Source organism: Podarcis cretensis (assembly GCF_951804945.1).
Source record: "Podarcis cretensis genome assembly, chromosome: 3".
NCBI classification, from domain to species: Eukaryota; Metazoa; Chordata; class Lepidosauria; order Squamata; family Lacertidae; genus Podarcis; species Podarcis cretensis.
The window spans coordinates 65,590,535-65,609,491 of NC_137172.1; the positions used below are offsets into that span (position 1 = coordinate 65,590,535).

The 18,957-nt window shown below is 42.9% G+C and overlaps 1 protein-coding gene across 1 annotated transcript in view; it reads left to right on the forward strand.

Moving 5' to 3' along the window:
• The window catches only part of LOC307213007 (uncharacterized protein), a 108,682-nt gene that overhangs the window by 55,811 nt on the left and 33,914 nt on the right, over window positions 1-18,957 (forward strand). Inside the window, exons 12-13 of the mRNA XM_079970627.1 lie at window positions 1,517-1,638; window positions 18,063-18,179. Of these exons, the coding sequence (XP_079826753.1) occupies window positions 1,517-1,638; window positions 18,063-18,179 (239 nt within the window). The remainder of the gene's footprint in view (window positions 1-1,516; window positions 1,639-18,062; window positions 18,180-18,957) is intronic.

Below are 18,957 nucleotides of genomic sequence, written 5' to 3' on the forward strand. Positions count from 1 at the left end.
TGCTTCTGAGGGACCACCCTTTCCAACCTCCACTGTCTGAAGAAAGGACGATTCTCCATGGCCAAACATTCCTAGGGACTGAAAACTAACATTCCAGAGAACTTACCACAAATTAAGTTTATTTTTGCCTTTCAAACTTCTGCATTTGGGTTGAAGAAAAGAATTTGCAACATCAGGGAGAATAAATTAAGCCACATGCACTGATGTTAGTAATGAAGACAGCAGGGAGTTCCGATAGATACATTTGATGTCAAAAGAAAATTACTCTTTGGTGAGACAGAAATTATCTCACTTGAATAATATTTTTCCTGAAGCTCTTTTCTCAAAACCAATGGCAGTCCTTCCAAAAAAGAGAAAGAACAAGAGAGGTTCTTGGCATCCAAAAGGTCTTCCCAGATTTCTGAGTTTCCTTTTAATACAATAAACTGTGTCCTAACAAAACACTTTCTGGAGAGCCGGCTTATGTTATTGTTAATCCAAAAAAGGGAGAAAGGACAGGGCTAAGTTTTGTATATGGATCTAGCATATTGAAAAGGGGCAGAGCTCAGTATATTAGCAATGTCATCATATTTCAGTGAGTAATCATGCTGAATTAAAGCAGGCAATCATGAGCAGGGCAAGGCAAAACAAATACAGAAATATACTTATTGGCTCTGAAAATTCAAAAAAACTATTTGGCACCCACTTCAAGAGATGATTGGATAGATGTTTAGGACAATGAAATAAGGTGCCTCTTCACACAAAGTATAACTAATACTTGCAAGCGACTCCATGGATCCCTGATGTACTATGGGTTTTAGAAACTGTTGTCTTCTATACACAGTGGGCTGGATGGCTTTGGGTAGAGTGATATAGTGTAGTAGTAGATGAGAGCCTATTCTCTGAATGTGCTTACTTCCATGTAATCTTGCTCAGTCGACAAATGTATATGAAGTGGTCAACTGTGCTGTTCACTTGTGTCTTGGAAAGTGGGCTTCAATTGTTTCAAATACTTGACTGGAATAAGCAGAAGTACCTAAGATGTCCTGTGATAAATAAGGGCATTGTGCTTTATGAACAGACTGTTTCCCTCGTAAGCTGCTTAAAATCTTTTCTAATGTTTCAGTTCTATTTGTTAAAAAGCCATTAAAATTACAACATGGGTAGCACAGAGGATGATGACAATATGAGGCCAGGGACTGTTTGAAAGACTAGCAAGTAGCTGCCCTGAATTGTAATCCTCAACAGGACCAGTGATCTGGTTTGTCTCCTTATTTAAATATCACCATCTCCTGCAGTTAAATAATAAGGCTTCTTCATGTTTTTTTTAAACTGGCTTACTTTGACAAATTTATAAGCATTGAGGTCTGTCTAGAATCAGTTCCAAGGTCTTCTTGCTCTCATTCTCTTCCTGCTCCCCAAACTGCATTCTAGAATTTTTGCTGCTGAAGCAAAAGCCTTGTGAAAAAGGAAACTCTGAAGCAAAACATTACCAAATATGTCTGCTCTCCTGCCCATGTCTTTTTTATTTCCACAGGAAAAGCCTCCAGACGCTGGTGACGACAGGCTAACCAATGAACAAGCAGCAGATGCTCTCGTCACTGGGAAACAGGAGGGCGAGCGCCTGCCAAGAGCTGGTCTCACGAAGAGGAAGCCCTTGTAGGTACCACAGTCAGCTAGAGTAAAAGGGACACTGTCAGCTGAAACGTCAGCATAGTCAAAGCGTATCTGTTTGAAATTGTGGCCTACCTTCGGGAATGTCTCTTATTTTCCTAGCCAACTTCTCCCACTCTTAAAAAAAAGTTCTCTTTTTCTTTTCAAGCTGCACTTTGCAGTCAGACACAAGCGCTATGTGCTCTTGTTTCTTCTCTGCTTTCCATACAGAAGGTCCAAAGTTCAATTCTCAACATCTCCCAGTAGGGCTGGGGCAACCTTCTGTCTAAACCCATGGATAGCCTCTGTCAGAAGATGGTCCAGTGGTCTGACTTGGTATAAGGCAGCTTTCTGTGTTCCTGTGTTTGCCCTTCTTCATTTAATTTAAATCCATTACTTCTAGCCTTACTCTGTTGGGCAAGAGAAAACAAGTCTCTGTCCTCTTGTGACAGCCTTTTAGGTACTCATCCTCCTCTCCTCTGGTGTTCTTCTGTTCTCCAGGCTTAAATATGCCCAGTTCCTTTACCCTACCTTGTAGGAGGACAGTTATTTGTTTACTTATTTTTACCCCAAAACCATCTTTGTTCACCTATGAACAATTTGTTTACATCTTTCTTAGCATGGAAAAATATTGTCGGTTTTATTTTAGAATGCTACATGAGCGAATGTGTCTGCCATTTATTTTCTAATTGCTTGCTTATGCAGTTATGTAACTGGATGCTAAAAAGCAAATAATTTGGTTTGAGACCTTGGACCCCATCAGTCTTAAAGGTAATGGGAAGAAGAAGGGATAGGACAAAATGTGGAACTCAAATTCTCTGAGCCCAGGTAGCTCCTACTTGTCTACCAGATCCTTTAAATTGTGATGGGCAGAGCCCTGCTGCAGTCTGGAAGGGGAGGGGGCGTGGATTTGATGCTTGTTGATAAGTGCATCTCCTCCATGTACTAGTTCCTCCCTCATGCAAGTCAGCCATGCAACTGCAGGACAGGACACTGGTGTCAGAGCAGGAGTTCCCCAAGCCCACCTCGTCCAAGCTCCTTTCTTACTCCCCAAATATACTGTAAATTGCAAATTTAAAGGACAGTGGGATAAGCTGAGTGCACATCCATATACGCAGTCAAGTGGAGATACAGCCTATTGGTGATGCATTGCTTTTAGTAGAAGCCGCATAGTTTTGTATCCAAGTGCTCATTCTGCAGAAATCAGTGCCATATAATTATAAAATATCTGCTCTCAAATGGACATTTGGAAGCCCATCTAAATGCAGATGTTGTCAGCAAAGCTGTTCTGTTAGACAGCATCTGTTCTCGGATGCACATTTTGATGTGCATCTGATTTCACCTGGCACAAACCATGAACATTTTTTCATGGGTCTAAGCTTGTTACATATTTATTCAAGGAAAAAGCCTCTGCTACAAAGAATTTACACTGTTGTTCCAGCTTGCCCTGCATGGCTTTAGGTCTTGGGATGAAGCTGTGATCTGAAAATTACTTTTCCATATATTTATGAGTGTTTTTGAGTGCATATATGATGCTATTAGAATAACAAAATCTGCATGTCCACTTTGAGTTTATTTTGGTCTCTGCATGGTGCTCCACACCACTCAAAAAGTAAACATGACAGACACAACATCTAACATCTGTATTTAGTAACGCCTCTGTTCACAGCATCAGCAAAATGCAGCCTGGGGCTGCTTTTTATGTGGAGGCACTTTCCCCTAAAAATAGATATGTTCTCCCTCCCCTTTAAATGTGTCCATTTCTGCACAGTGGGGACATCACACAAAGGGGGGAAATGGCACCAAATTGCACATGCCAATCTGCTCTGAGAGTTAACTCTCCACAAGTTAATTCTTCCATTCCTGTGTTCCCAGAAACAGAAGAGCCTGTGTAAAGTTCCTTGTATGTTTCTTTGGGAAAGTGATTCCTTAGTTTCTTTGAGCTGCTCTTTGTTAGAACTTTTAGGGTCCATCACTATTTTTAGGTAGGATTGAATCACTTACTGGCAAATTTGGGTTATGCCGTTAAAGTGGATTTGGTGTTCTTGCTCAACAAACCTGTTCCCCATTCCAAAAAGAGAGTGCGAGTTTTTCTGATAAAAGAGGTGGCAGGAAAGTCTATTGAAAAGTATGGGTTAGGCATAGGATTGCTTGAAGTGATATCACGCCAACAAACAAATCAGAATGAATGTGTAATCAACAGATGATCAGGAAATGAACTAAATTTCCCTTCCTAATTATTATGCTGGACATTGACTAAGGTGGGTGAATACTCTCCATTTCCCCTTTGCTTTGTCTGGCACAAACGTAGATGTGAGCATGTGTGTTTGGTTTTAATGGTCTGGTTTCTTTGTTTCCATGAGTTCACAGGCCAAATAGACAGTAGGGAAGAGAACAAGGCCCCTCCCTTCTCATGCAAGCTATTTCAAACTATTAGGTGCTTGCCTCCAGGAAAGTAACTGTTATCTTAAAGCATCTTCCTATCACATCCAAACCAAGTGGCCTGTGATAAACATGAATGCCACCACAGTTACTTGGACATGTGGACGTATACTGGAGAAAGTGCATCCCACATTATGTAGGCATAGAGGATTTTCAGACCTTACTCTTAACCCTTACTCCTCAAACTCGGCCCTCCAGAAGTTTTTGGTCTACAACTCCCATGATCCCCAGCTAGCAGGACCAATAGTCCGGGATGATGGGAATTGTAGTCTCAAAACCTCTGAAGGGCCAAGTTTGAGCAAGCCTGTCTTACCCAGATAGATGGGACTCATCAACTTGGGACGGTAGCCCATCTAGGAGGAGGAAAACTCTGATCCTAAACATCCACTGTCATGAGGCATGTTTTTTGGGAGAAGAAAAAGTTAAGGAGTAAATCCTACAAAAATATGGAGTGGAGTCCCCAAGGTGACTTGGACGCCTCCTTCCGGCAACTCCTGCAGCCAAGCTGGTGCGAAATGTATTGCTCTGCTTTTCTTTGGACCACGATCAGCAAGGACAAAGGAGGGATGTCTTGTCAAGTGGGCTGACCAGGATCTCCATTCACACTGCCCAGGCTTGTGACCCAGGGAGGTCACTTCAGTGTTGCTAATGCAGCGGTTTAAGTTCACCCCTGGAGGAGCACTCCATTGTCTCTCGAGACCAGACAGATGCCAACAACAACTCTTAGCCAATACAAAGATCGCCGTTTATAAGTTCCAGCTATGCCTGTCATTTCCTATTAATTGTAGTCCTATGTGGAATCCTATTTCCTGTCTGCATCCTTTTTTGTTTCTGAGTAGAAAGTTGCGGAGAGAAATAAATTATTGGGGTGGGGGACTGGTTGAGTTCACAGTGTTCCTTCAGGGCCTTGCCTTGCTTAGATGCTTTACTCTGGCACTTGTCCAAGTATGGCTTAGATAAAAATAGCCAGGGCTAAATATTTACCCCTCTTCTAGTAGACGAAACTCAGTATCAACCTTCTCACTGTGCAAATCCCGGGATTTACCAATGTTTGTCAGCTGGAATTCTTTCAGAGGTCCAATCTGATGAAAGCCCAAATAAATGATTACTTCAATGCAGAGTTTCACAAGATGTTACAAGGGATTAGAGCAGGACTGAGCACAGGGATGCCATTTTTGGCAGCAGTCGTGTGTCTCCATAACATTTAGATATGACCCAAATCTGTTAGAATCACAGATTCCAAACTGTGTTGCTGGGAAACATATCAGGGTTTCCCCAATAAGAAGATCAGTAGTGGACAAAATTTCCTGCACGTATGGATGGGGAGAAATTCAATTCAGCTCACATTTAAAAGCAAACCTACCTGATTCACACCTTCCAAAACAATGTACAAACCAAATCAAAGCTAGCCTTTGAAGTTCATACTTCTTTGAATTTTGGGACAGTTTTCTGTTCATCTGTCTGTCCCTCCTTCCTTTCCTCTTTAATTTGCAAAGGCCGATATAAATAAAGCTCAGTTTGCCTTTCCATTTACATCTCTGCCATGGTTATGTAACTGGCACACCTTGTTGCCATAACAGCTGCTGCTTTCAGTCTAACCCTTAACAAACAGTTCTACCCATCAGGCTGGGGAAACTCTTATATTGGCATTTCTGAATTTAGAGAGCCAGTTATGTTGCTGCTGTCTTCTGGTTATGCACCTCCCCATTCCACTGCCCCATATGCACACCTTTTACATGCCCACATGGTCTCTCCTCTACATTTGGGCTTCTGTGCCTGGTTCAGGAAAGCCGCAGTGAATTTCTGCTCCTTGAACTTTGTTTTCTTGGATTTCTCTCCACATCCATTTCCCACTCCAGACTCATAATATTTTTCAGACTCTGAACAATGGATTAGCTGTTCTCTCCAAGTCGGTTTCCAGAAACAGGCTTTAGAGTTTTGCCATCTGTTTATCTTTCTTAGTATTCCAGTGAGTAGCTCCTTTATAAACTTTGCATGCAAATAACACCAAAACACTGAAAGGAGTTGTTTGTTTTTACTTCTGAGGTGGCTACCATTGCACGTGAGTATCCGTGTGGGCAGCAGATCACAGAAGCAGTGACAAAGGTGACAAACATTACTTTGGGTCAGCAATGAGACGTGCTTTATTTATGAGATACAAGGAACACGGACTGGATGGGGGAGGAACACTAGCTAGTCACAATTTTAGATATGGGATGACAGTTTCAATTGAATCATAGGGCCGAGAAAGGGCAGGGGGAACATCCAGATGCCCCTTTTCTTGTGCATTCATGATGTTTGGTGCTCATGATGGTATCAGAGAAGTTATATGCGACCTGATGGAGGACAGGTTTCTGCACAGCACTACTTGTTCCACAAAAGGGACGTGGGTGGCGCTGTGGGTTAAACCACAGAGCCTAGGGCTTGCTGATCAGAAGGTTGGTGGTTCGAATCCCTGCGATGGGGTGAGCTCCTATTCCTCGGTCCCAGCTCCTGCCAACCAAGCAGTTCCAAAGCACGTCAAAGTGCAGGTAGATAAATAGGTATCGTTCTGGCGGGAAGGTAAACGGCATTTTTGTGCGCTGCTCTGGTTCGCCAGAAGCAGCTTAGTCATGCTGGCCACATGACCTGGAAGCTGTACGCCGGCTCCCTCGGCCAATAAAGCGAGATGAGCGCCGCAACCCCAGAGTCGGTCATGACTGGACCTAATGGTCAGGGGTCCCTTTACCTTTACTTTACTTGTTCCACAGAGATACTGAGGGATTTCCACCATATAAATCACACTGTCCTTCATTACAAGGACTGGCTAACAACATCCTATCTTCTTCCCTAGTTTTTACAAATTCATACCTACTAAAATTCCTGATCATCTTTGGCAAATGAACCCACCCCCCCATGTGAATTATTGTGAGGTGATCTCAAAGATGTGAAGTTTTCCTACAGTTTTCTGGTAAACAAATCAAAGCAAGGGATTCAGCATTCAGCTGAAAAGGATATCAGCTGCTCAAAAGCGTTGACAGTGGGACTGCTCACATGCCATTTAGCTTGGGAGGTCTTCAATTTGTAGGTCTGCTTACCCATTATCACTGACTTGTGGCAAGACATTGCCTCACTCTCTGGCTTCTGTAGGGCTGCTGACATTACTGCTTCCAAACGCCCCCCCAAACAATGACGTGATTATGTTTGTTTTTATTTTTAGCACATCTTTTGCACAGATGGGAGATGTGGTAGTCTTGTATCATTAGTTACACCCATATCGTGTATAAAGATCAGAGTTCCTGTCCTTTGCTATTTTGTTTGCTTCACAAGATTCATGAGGGTTTGAAATATTTGTAAACATGTTTCTCAGATTGCATTACCGGCATTCAGAAAGCAAGCTGAATACACAGTAAAATGGTCATCATCTGTTTTCCTTTTTTGCAGCAGCAGCTTCAGAACTGTTAGTCTGGTAATTCTGAGCATTCCCCACTCCTAGTGAATAGTTCTTTTCCTCAGGGCTGGATAAGATGGGGAGGCAGGCCTCAGGATCATGACATCCCCCTGGGCCATGCTCACTGATAAAAACATAAGAGGAGCCAAGCAGGATCAGGCCAGTGGCCCATCTAGTCCAGCTCCCTGTTCTCACAGTGGTCAACCAGATGCCTGTGAAAGAACAGTCTCCCTTCCAGCTACATGATGATGGGTGCTGTCTAAACAAATACATATTTATATTTTAAGGTTTGAACTCAACAGAGTAACTGAGTGAGCGGGATGTCAGGGACTGGCTGGGCACTCAGGGGTGGTGGTCAGATACTGATACATGGGCACCAGGTGAAGTGGGGTTGGAGATGACTTGCAAGAAGGGTTCCATGGTCTGGAGGAATCTGTAGCAGCCAGGAGACAAGAGTTAGAGGCAGGAGAAGTTGCAGGATTGGAGAGTGAAGGACACTTGATGCAGGAGGAGGGAGAGATAAGTAAGGCTGGTGTAGACACAAGGGCTTCCTCACCTCCTCCTCCTGCCCCTACTTCTCCTGCTCCACTGTCTCCCAGGACCAGGTAGAATTGTAGAGGGATGAGCAGAAGCAGGTTACACACAGATGTAATATTTGCCTGCTTGCACACAACTCGGGTGGGGAAGATGGATAAGCTGAAGTTGGGACGGGGCCTCTCTTTTGCTGCAACTGCCTCATCGAGTGCACACCTAGGAGGAGTTGAGAATCAAAGGACTGATAGACGTGCTTTTCCCCAACTTATAAGTGTACTTTAGACAACAACGAGTTAATTCCTCATTTTGCACGTTCCTTGACTGACAGTGCCGTGACATGGAATGACTTCTGCTTGCGCAACAGAACTTCCCCTCCTCTCCTCCCTCTGTGTGCACCCCACATCCCCTCAAATCTTCTCCATAGGGGTGCAGGAAACTGAGAGCAGATGGGGGAATTGCGGAGGTGCATGCAATACACGGAGGTGGAAATTAAGTTACGTGGAAGGCATTCTGCTTGTGCAATAACTAGTTGAATTCAAACCTGTGACACAGTTTTTCAAGTGGCAGTTTCTACCACAAAATAACTGCAGGTAACAGGGGACGTCATGCCTCGGAGGCCTCTGCTTGCTGCACAGTCTGTTACGAACACATGGAGGAATTGTGCAGCTTGGGATCAGGAAACATTTTGTTCCCTGATTTTGCTTTCTCACTTTCTTCAGGCGGCATTCCCAGCCAGAAGAAAGTGAATTTCTGCCAGAACATAATGGATTTTAATCACTCTCATATTCAAACATAGGGTATGCTAAAAAGAAAAAAAGGGGGGGTAGAATCCACCAAGCCTTCTACTTAGTTGCGGTTTGATTATTTGCTATGATGAACAATAAACCAGAAGAGCGACATTTCTTTTATAATACTGTAAACTTAAATGACATTTTGGTTAAATAATCTGACAATGAGGGAAATGATCCGGCTGCAGCTCCCTTCTATAAACTCCAAAGAGCAAACAATGATCTCATCGATACTGCAGTTGCTTGCCAATGGTAGTGGGAATGAGCAATTTGTAAGTGCAGGAAGCAAAACTCACCCCAGTGAAAAGTTCAATGAAGTCAACAGTACTCCACCAAAAGGAGACTTTCCCGTCTATCTAGAGTACAGTGCTCGAATATATTTCAGGAGTTTGCAGATGTATGATGCTTTTCAACTGACCTGAGCTATTACATATGAAGGTTGAGTTGAGTTAGACCATTAGTCCACCCAGTCCAGTATTGCTAGCAATGTCTGGCAGACACTTTCCATGGTTTCAGGCAAGGGTCATCTAAGAGGGAACGGGCCATATAAAAGGCTGCCTTATAATATTACAGATATTAAAAGTGGAAAGGGTTGAAGGAATGGGAAGAAGCATCTTGAACTACACAAGGCCACAACTGGCCTAGTCCGAATGATTGCATGTTACCTCCAGGAAGCAGAAGCAGCACACCTCTGAATACCAGTCCTGGGGAACAACAGTGGGAGAAGGCAATTGTATCTAGGACCTTCTTGTTGGCTCTCCATAAAGTTTATGGCATAAGCATCTAGTTGGTCATTGTGGGGAACAGGATGCTGGACTAGACATACATTTGGTTTGATCCAGCTCTTATGACCAGCTCACTGCAGCTATGCTAATGCAGCTATCAGGGTTTGGCCCTAAAAGGTGGTCTATAAATATTATGAACGAATGAATGGACGGACGGACGGACAAACGAACAGAAACCCCAGGACACCCCCTCTTGCAATGATGATGTAAACGTTGCCAAGGCTTCTGCCATTCCATAGCCTGCTTGTGCTGTATCAATTTTGCCATGGGGCCTACTAGAATACAATTTGCACACCATAAGTTGCAATCTAAATATATAATTAAACCATTACAGCGGTACCTTGGTTCTCGAACGCCTTGGTACTCGAACATTTCGGCTCCTGAACGCCAAAAAATCAAAGTAAGTGTTCCAGTTTTCAAATGTTTTTTGGAAGCCGAACATCCAGTGTGGTTTTAGGTTACTGTTTCTGGGGCACCTGCACCAATTGGAAACAGCACCTTGGTTTTCGAATGTTTCAGAAGTCGAATGGATTTCCAGAACAGATTACTTTTGAGAACCAAGATACCACTGCATTTAAAAATAATGACAATATTTATATCCCGCCCATCTGTCTGGGTTTCCCAGCCACTCTGGGTGGCTTACAATACATTAAAAATTATAAAACATTAGACATTAAAAATTTCCCAATACAGGGTTGCCTTCAAATGTCTTCTAAAAGTCAGATAGTTGTTTATTTCCTTGACATCTGATGGGAGGGAATTCCACAGGGTGGGCGCCACTATCAAGAAGGCCCTCTGCCTGGTTCCCTGTAACTTCACTTCTCGCAGTGAAGGCCCTTGGAGTACCAGACAGGCATCTAATATTTAACCATGGCAGCAGGTGTGGATATTGGTTCCCCATTATGTAAGAGATGCAATCCTTCATTAGATAGAAGGTTCCACTCCAGCTGCTGCTATCTGATTAGGATAGGCAGTGGATTGTTTTATGTTGTGAGGTATTGTTAAGGGATTCCTGTCCAAAAGGTTTGCATTAGTCTACCTCTGTTATCTTTGTCCATGGAGTTTTCTTGGCAGGGATACTGGAGTGGCTTGCCGGTTCCTGCTCCAGGTGGATCACGTTTGGTCAAAACTGTCCACTATGACCTGTCCATCTTGGGTGCCCATGCACAGCATAGCTCATAGCTTCTCTGAGTTATTCAAGCCCCTTCGCCACAGCCACCTCATGAGAAGAGAAAACTCCCTGGAAAAGACCCTGTTATTGGGAAAGATGGAGGGCACAAGAAGAAGGGGATGACAGAGGACGAGATGGTTGGATAGTGTTATAGAAGCGGCCAACATGATTTTGACCAAACTGCAGGAGGCAGTGGAAGACAGGAGTGCCTGGTGTGCTCTGGTCCATGGGGTCACAAAGAGTCGGACATGACTAAACGACTAAACAACAACAAAATCTCTGTTATCATTCAACAGCAGCCACATAGGTGAATACCAAGCCCATTCAAATAGATTTATTGATGGGGCACTTTCTACTGCATATCAAATTTATACTTAAGATCCACGGAAAACAATGCAACTACACAGATGTATGTGCATCTTGGCACTAGGCTGGGGTGCAGGTGTGAGAAGAAACTACCACCAGATTTTGCTATGCAGTTATTTGTAATATTCAGAGAATTTCCTCACAATGCACATTTGGAAGCATGGGCTTTTTGTTCTGCTATTAGCATAACTTACCGGGGCTGGGGAGTGGGGGGAAAGAAATCCCAGCTTCTGATAAACCTGTGGAGAATGAAATGTCTGGGTTTAAATGAGCTTTTGTGGTAAACGTCACTTGGCTATTTTCTGATTCGTCTGCTAATGAGCTGGTTTTGCAGTGACTTTTCTTAGTTGATATTCCTGGAGGGCCCTTGACATTCCATGAATGTTTTTGTTTTTATTTTTTAGAAAAATGTTTTTGCTGCCTCATGGTCACTTTCCAGTTGCAAATCTTTCATTCAGATGCTAAACAGATGGACAGGTTTTAATTAGCTGGAGTCTGATTGCCAAGGAGACCTCCTTATTTAAACCCAACAAGAGAGTCTGCTTTCAAATCCAAATGTGCCCATAAAAGACAGCTTTATACTAAGGAGGGAGCAATAGTTTTATCACTGTGTGGTCATTAGCACAGTTCACATGGGTTAAGTTGGAAAAAGACCTGCGATAATATTCATGCCTTGCTCCCCATTATAACCCATTTGTTGCCAGTCTGCCAGGGAAACTAAATCTCTCTTTTGCAAAAGCACAGGAAACAGTTGGCATTGGTCTCCAAGCATTTTAATTTAGCCTCTCTTGAAGTTGCTGTAATAGTACCTATATTTTTAGTATGTTGCCCTTGGCATTTCGCATCCTGAGGGGCAGTTATAAAAATAATAACAAGTAACCTAACTTGTTTTTATACTGTTGAGAACAGTCCAGCCTTCTGGCCACGTAGGCCCTGGCCTAGGAGGTGTTGAATGACCTTTCCCCCTCCTAATGGTAGTGAAGGTCAAAGTAGGAACCGAAAAACAGTGCTGTAATGCACAACATTTCAGTTTCCCTGAACACAGCCCTGGAGAAAAAGCACTTTTGTCTAGAAGTCACTTTGAATGAATTCTTTTTACACCGTATCCTAGCTGACTATAGCAACACAAGTATGATTTAACAGCAAAGTAGGTGTGCATAAACTTCACAAAAGGTACTCCAAAACTTACAATACTGGACCCTAAATAAATTTCAGTAACTTTCACCCATAATTTCCCAAGATGCCTGTCAAGTCAACAGCAAGCATTCCATGCAGTCATTTAAAAGTGAACCTACTTAATTCACACTTTCTGAAAGAATACACGAACCAAAACACAGCCATCCTTCAAAATTCGGACTCTTTCTTGAATTTTGCAATGCCGTACTCTAGCCCCGTAATGTGTGCAAAAATGCATATACTAGGATAAAGCGTGCAATAAAATGTATATATTGTTGAAAATAGTATTCAAAATGCATTTTATCAGGGGAATTTGCATTGCAAAAATGTTGATATTGGGATAAATTCACACATGTTGGTGAATTTTTGTGAGGTTTTCTTTATTAAACACATTACAAAGTTCTGTGGAATGTGGAGAACTGAGCCTGGAGAGTTACTAGCACAATGGTAGCCTATCGTTCAAGTGCTTCTGCTGTTGCATGTACATCTGGGGCTGGCCCTGATGGCAATTCCTTCTCTGAATTCCCAGCCCCATTTCTTGAAGAAGGGGGGTCTAACCATAGGGTTATGAGACAGCCCATTGTTTTAGGAGTTAGCAAACCCCTTGGCTTTCTACCCATGTTTTGTGACTGTAGCTACCTTGGATACTCATGACTCCTGGATGGGAGAAGGCTGCTGCATTGAGTTCCATAATGGAAGAAAGATGGAATATAAATACACTAAAATGAACAGATAAAAATGAACAAGAAAGGGCATATAAATCAGAGATTTCAAAGGTTCTTGGACACGATTCACTGTATTTCAGAGCGTTAGATTTCTGGCAAATGTATTTCCCCACATTACTGCTTTTCCCGTAACCTGGAATTGGTCCCAAGAGTTAAACAGGACCCATTTGTGATGTATGGGCACACTTTATTTGAGATGCTATGTGATGCTAGGGATAGCAGTGTTGACCTTGTCAGAATCTCTCCACAGTTAAAACGAAAACATGAACCCGCCTCAAACAGAAAACAATAAAGGTCATTTTGCCTTCTGGAAACGTTTTGCAGTAGCTGTAATCTTTTGTTGCCATTGACAGAAAATAAGCAGCTAACCGGTAAACAATAATGCTTTCAATTAGTCATTATGATCATTCTCTGGGAGTGCTAATGTCATTTTTCTACAGAAAAAGAACATTAAGTGCCAGCAATGATCAGTTTATCCCAGCTTATTCTTCCAGTAAAGCTCTTTAATGCAGGAGTTTTATTTCTTCTTATTCCTTTTGCATTTGTACTGTGCGTAGGCCTTAAGTCTTCCAAATCCTTTGGATGATCACATGGATTTACAAAGAATGGAAATCTAACACATGCTGAAGATCTTTTTTCTAATATTTAAAATGACTAACTAATGGTGGTGTGTGTATATTTAATGGAAGTATTTGTTTTGCATGAAAACTGAAGGGAATATTGAAAAAAATGGTGTGTGCATTTGCTGTGAAATAGTTACTTTTGTGCTTAATGTTAGGCTGACTGCCATGTGTGCAAACTTCCAGAGTCCACCATGAGGACTTCACTATATAGGCAGTATATCAATGCAATAAATAAATATGTGGTATGCAGTAGCAGATGGCATGGTGGAGCAGCAATGCTCACCTGACCTCTGGTTTGTTGAGTTACTGCTGCTTATTAGGTCAGTGGGGGATGCAATGGTGGGGTTCGTTGTTGTTGTTGTTTAGTCGTTTAGTCGTGTCCGACTCTTCGTGACCCCATGGACCAGAGCACACCAGGCACTCCTGTCTTCAATGGTGGGGTTAATGCAGTGCAAATGCCCTGGTTGAGCCAATCTAATGGTCCCACCATTGCAATTGCATCACACCAACATCACTGCTACATCACCCCCTCTACTTCCACATCAGTAGCAGCAATGTGACCTCCGTTTTTGATACTACTAACAAATGCACTTCTTATACCAAATAATCACTACAATTCCCACCTTTGCCCCAAATTAGAAGAGGTAGGGACCATGTTTAGGTGGCCCAGATATACCAAGCTCACTTAAGCAGATACATCAGAGCGTCTTTGTATAGCCTAGTTGCAGACCGTACACATTCGTTGAGCAGATCTGCAGCAGGAGCCTACTTCACTGTGCAGATTGACTGCTCATCTGGGACCCAATGAATGGGCCAGATTTGTCTTTTGATAATGATTATGGGACTGGGCATCGCAATAAAGTAGGTACAACAAAACAATTTCTTTTTTTCATAAATGTATGGAGAGAGGTTGGCAGGGGGGCAGAGAATGCAGGACAAAACTTTGGATACCACTAGCCTTATAGTAGCTGCCATCACCACCAAGGTTGAGAGAGCATAACCCTCATGAAGGCAAAGGGAGGGGGAGATGATGATTATGGGGACACTGTACTAGATTATTCAGCAGGGTGACTTAAGGACATGGCATCTGCTTTCCTTGTGAATGTTCTGGCTAGAACTGAATCCCTTTATTAATGCATTTTGAAAGCTTATAGACTAAAATTTCCTGTGATCCTCCTCACATTAAGGCATTTGTCCCACACACAAGGAACTACCTAATCTTTACAGATGCTCCATTGTAAGCCTTTGCACCATATCCCTACGGCTGTCCTGTTTCACATAATGCTCTAATTGAAAGGCACGATTTCAAAACCTCTTGATGAGATCATGATGCATGTTTTTAAAAAACTGTGTTAATAAAACAAAGAAAGTCTGAGAGGCGCGGGTAGGATGATTATTCTGCTTGTTTGGATTACAGAAGGGATTTTCAAAATACTTCGACACTGACCTCACTGCAGAAAAGCATCCTTGCAGTAGAATACCACTTTAAGTCTCATTCGAGAATAGCCATAGTCTTCTTATTGTTTGTGTCCCATCTTTCACCCTCACTCTCACCCAAGGGCCAAGGGCTGAGATGAAGTTTTGTGCATATGTAGCTGGACTGAATAATGGTCACTTTATTCAATGGTAGATCAAGCCTGCAGAGGGAAACAATAGGTGTGGGAGCTGACCACAAACCAGGAAAATCCCCCAGCTATAAGGGTATCACACAACCAAAGAATTGTAGAGTTGCAAGAGTCATCTAATCCAACCCACTGCTATGCAGGAATCTTTTTCCCAACATGGGGCTTGAACCTGCGACAACTGAAATTAAGGGTCTCATGCTGTGCATTCTGAGCTATCTATACTTTGTAGTCCAATCCCTGCCAGGTCAGAGGCAGTGAATCTGCATATCCAGATTATTCGGCCACACTATGAACGTGAGCAGGAGACTTCCTGCATCACTACCCCACAGGCCTCCCAAATTCCAGACTGATAAGGCAACTTTGCATCAGAGGTGGTCCTGTCTTGTCCCTGGCCCTACAGCCCTGCGCTGTAGGCTTCAGAAGCTGCCAGTCACCCTCAAAGGAGCCTAAGTGTGTGTGGGGGGGTGTCACCAAGCTCCCCTATTGGGCTCCCCTTCCTGAACCTTCCTGCCAAAGTGACCAAGTCAGCCTCTCAGCCAATCAACAATTAAGAGCCAGATAGCCACAGTCTCCCACCCGGACGTATGGCAGCTAGAGTAATTTTTAAATAAATACCCCCTCCCCAAATGTTCCTCAAAAAAACCCTCAACAACTTTTTTTAAAAAAGGTTGACATCTTTGTCCAAATTTTCACTTTTGGGAATTTGGCAACCCTGATATATTCATAGTATGGAGCAGGCTGGGGAAACCCTTTGCATGCAAGGCATGTGCTCAGTCACGGAGCTCTGGCCCCTCCCCTGCATTCCTTTATCTGCATAGCCACACCCTCTTTTTCATTTCTTGGATTGTGTACACAGCATACATAAAGCATCCTCCCCAAAAAGAATCCTGGGAACTGTAGTTTATTGAGAGTGCTGGGAGTTGTAGCTCTGTGGGAGGTTAACTATATTTCCCAGAATTATTGGTGGTTGTGGGAATGAGTCTGGGAATCAGTCTGGGAATCAGTCTGGGAAACCCAGGGATAAACCTTCTATAGAAGAAGAAGAAGAAGAAGAAGAAGAAGAAGAAGAAGAAGAAGAAGAAGGAGAAGAAGGAGAAGAAGGAGAAGGAGAAGGGTTTGGATTTGATATCCAGCTTTATCACTACCCGAAGGAGTCTCAAAGCGGCTAACATTCTCCCTTCCCTTCCTCCCCCACAACAAACACTCTGTGAGGTGAGTGGGGATGAGAGACTTCAGAGAAGTGTGACTGGCCCAAGGTCACCCAGCAGCTGCATGTGGAGGAGCGGAGATGCGAACCCGGTTCACCAGATTACGAGTCCACTGCTCTTAACCACTACACCACACTGGCTATATTATTTTCTTCAGCCATTTTTCAGTGTTTTCTCCTCCTTTGTTGTTTGATTCCAGTGCCTTCAATATATGATAAAATAAAACAACTGGCATTAAAACAGCAATAGCAAACAAATTATAAAGCATGGGTAGGCAAGCTAAGGCCCAGGGGCCACATCTGGCCCAATCGCCTTCTAAATCCAGCCCGTGGATGGTCCGGGAATCAGTGTGTTTTTAGATGAGTAGAATGTGTGCTTTTATTTAAAAATGCATCTCTGGGTTATTTGTGGGGCATAGGAATTTGTTCATTCCCCCCCCCCCAAAAAAAATATAGTCTGGCCCCCCACAAGGTCTGAGGGACAGTGGATCGGCCCCCTGCTGAAAAAGTTTGCTGACCCCTGATATAAAGCAAAGCATTTCTCTGCCCCCTCAGGCCACAGTTGAACGAACTCAGCTTAGTATGGTTTGGCAGGGTTGTAGGCAACATGAGACCACTGAGAAACAGGAAGGAGATATCAGCATTCTTGGGGAAATTATTCTATATTAAAAAATATGAGGGAGGGGCCTATTGCAGCCCTAAAGAATAACCAACCCATACTCAAGTCACAGAATATTAAGTGTCTTCTGAAGGAAAACTAGAAAACCAGGAAGGGAAATGCAATGCCGTATCCTGGAAGAAGGTATTGCTGGTTGGAAGACTAAACACTTGGGTTTTTTGTTTTTCATGTCCCACTTGTTTTTTGTCAAAATGTTCTGTGCTCTCTTTCCAGATATGCTAGCATAATAAGACAGGGAGTGGGATGAATATCCATGTCAGGGGTTGTAATGGGGTACCCTCTAGCTGTTGTTGGATTCCAACTCACATGAGCACCAGCAAGCATGACTAGTGGTCAGTTCTGATGGAAGGTGCAATCCAACAATATCAGGCGCACCACATGGTCTCCCTTCATCTATATTATTTTGTCTTTATATAGGAGGCAGGCAAACAGGTGTGCTCACATTCCCGATGTCCCCTGGATTGCCCAGATCCAAAAAGGAGCTGGTTCAAAAGCCCTAATAGGAAATTGCATGTTAAATTACTGGTTGAGTAGGATAATGGGGACTAACAGAATCTCCTAGAGTATGAGTGGAGTTGAGGGCAAATTAATGAGTGGGACCATACATTTTCCTGCTTCTGTTCATTTATCTAATTTCAAAAATACTGTATTGTCCCACTATCCACTTTAGGTACAGACAAAGAATAGTGCTTCTTTCAAATTATGTCATCAACCTTCAGTGAGGCTTATGAATTAACCTGATATCCTAAATTCCCCCAGAACTCCATAATATGTTGTCATTCTTCTAATGGAATAATTTGTGAAGTGTGTCTCTCAAAACCCCACTTATGACTCGCTTTCCCCCAATACGTGGGTGTTGTTCTTGTTGTGTTGCCACAGGCCACATATCAAGAGAGGCTTTTGGAGGAAGAGCCAGAGTAATAGAGTTATGATGGAAGAAACACAAAGAGTCAGGCCAGCCATTCTGGATTTTTTAACCAAGTACTGCATCATTAAGTAAGTCTAATCCACTGTTGGTTAAAAATAGACACTTGTGCTTATCACATTCACTCACTGGGAAAGAATGTAAACCAGTCTAAGAATGAAACACTGCCTGAATAATATTAGCAACTTCATGGTCGAAAGACACGTACTCGTATACTTCCCCCTTCCTTAGCCGAGTGGAATGACGTGATCGTTTATATACAAAAAGAGTTGAAGGAAGGTTGTGTCATTAGAAAATATGTGCTGAAATAAGGTCTTTTCCTTCTCGTTGGACTTTAAAGGAATTTGGGTAGCCAGAAAATGAAACACAGTGAGTAACAATGCATTTAAAGACCTAAGGCCATCTTGGTCAAGGCATAAGATGGAAGGCTTTCAAATGACACAGAGAAAGTGGGGAAGCCCCATGCCTGCTCAAAAGTAGAGGCGGGGGAGAAATTTGATTCAGTTCACACTTAGAAGTGAACCTACTTAATTCATACTTTCTGAAACAATGCGCAAACTATTCTACATAGCTGCCCTTCAAAATTCACACTTCTTCTGTGCCACAGAACTTCTACTCCCTTTCATTCCCCCTTGTGTACCCACAAATCTACTTGGGGGGGGGGGTTAGAGGGAAAACCCGGAACAGATTTGGAGGGGCATGTGGGGAGCAGAGGGAAAGGAAGTTCCATTGTGCAATCAAAAGCTGTTGTATGGATGAGACAACTTCACTGGGTACAACCAGTGCTTTTTTCTGACCTAAGTGCTGGTTTGTAGAACCAGCACCTTTTTCTTGGAATGATTTTCAACA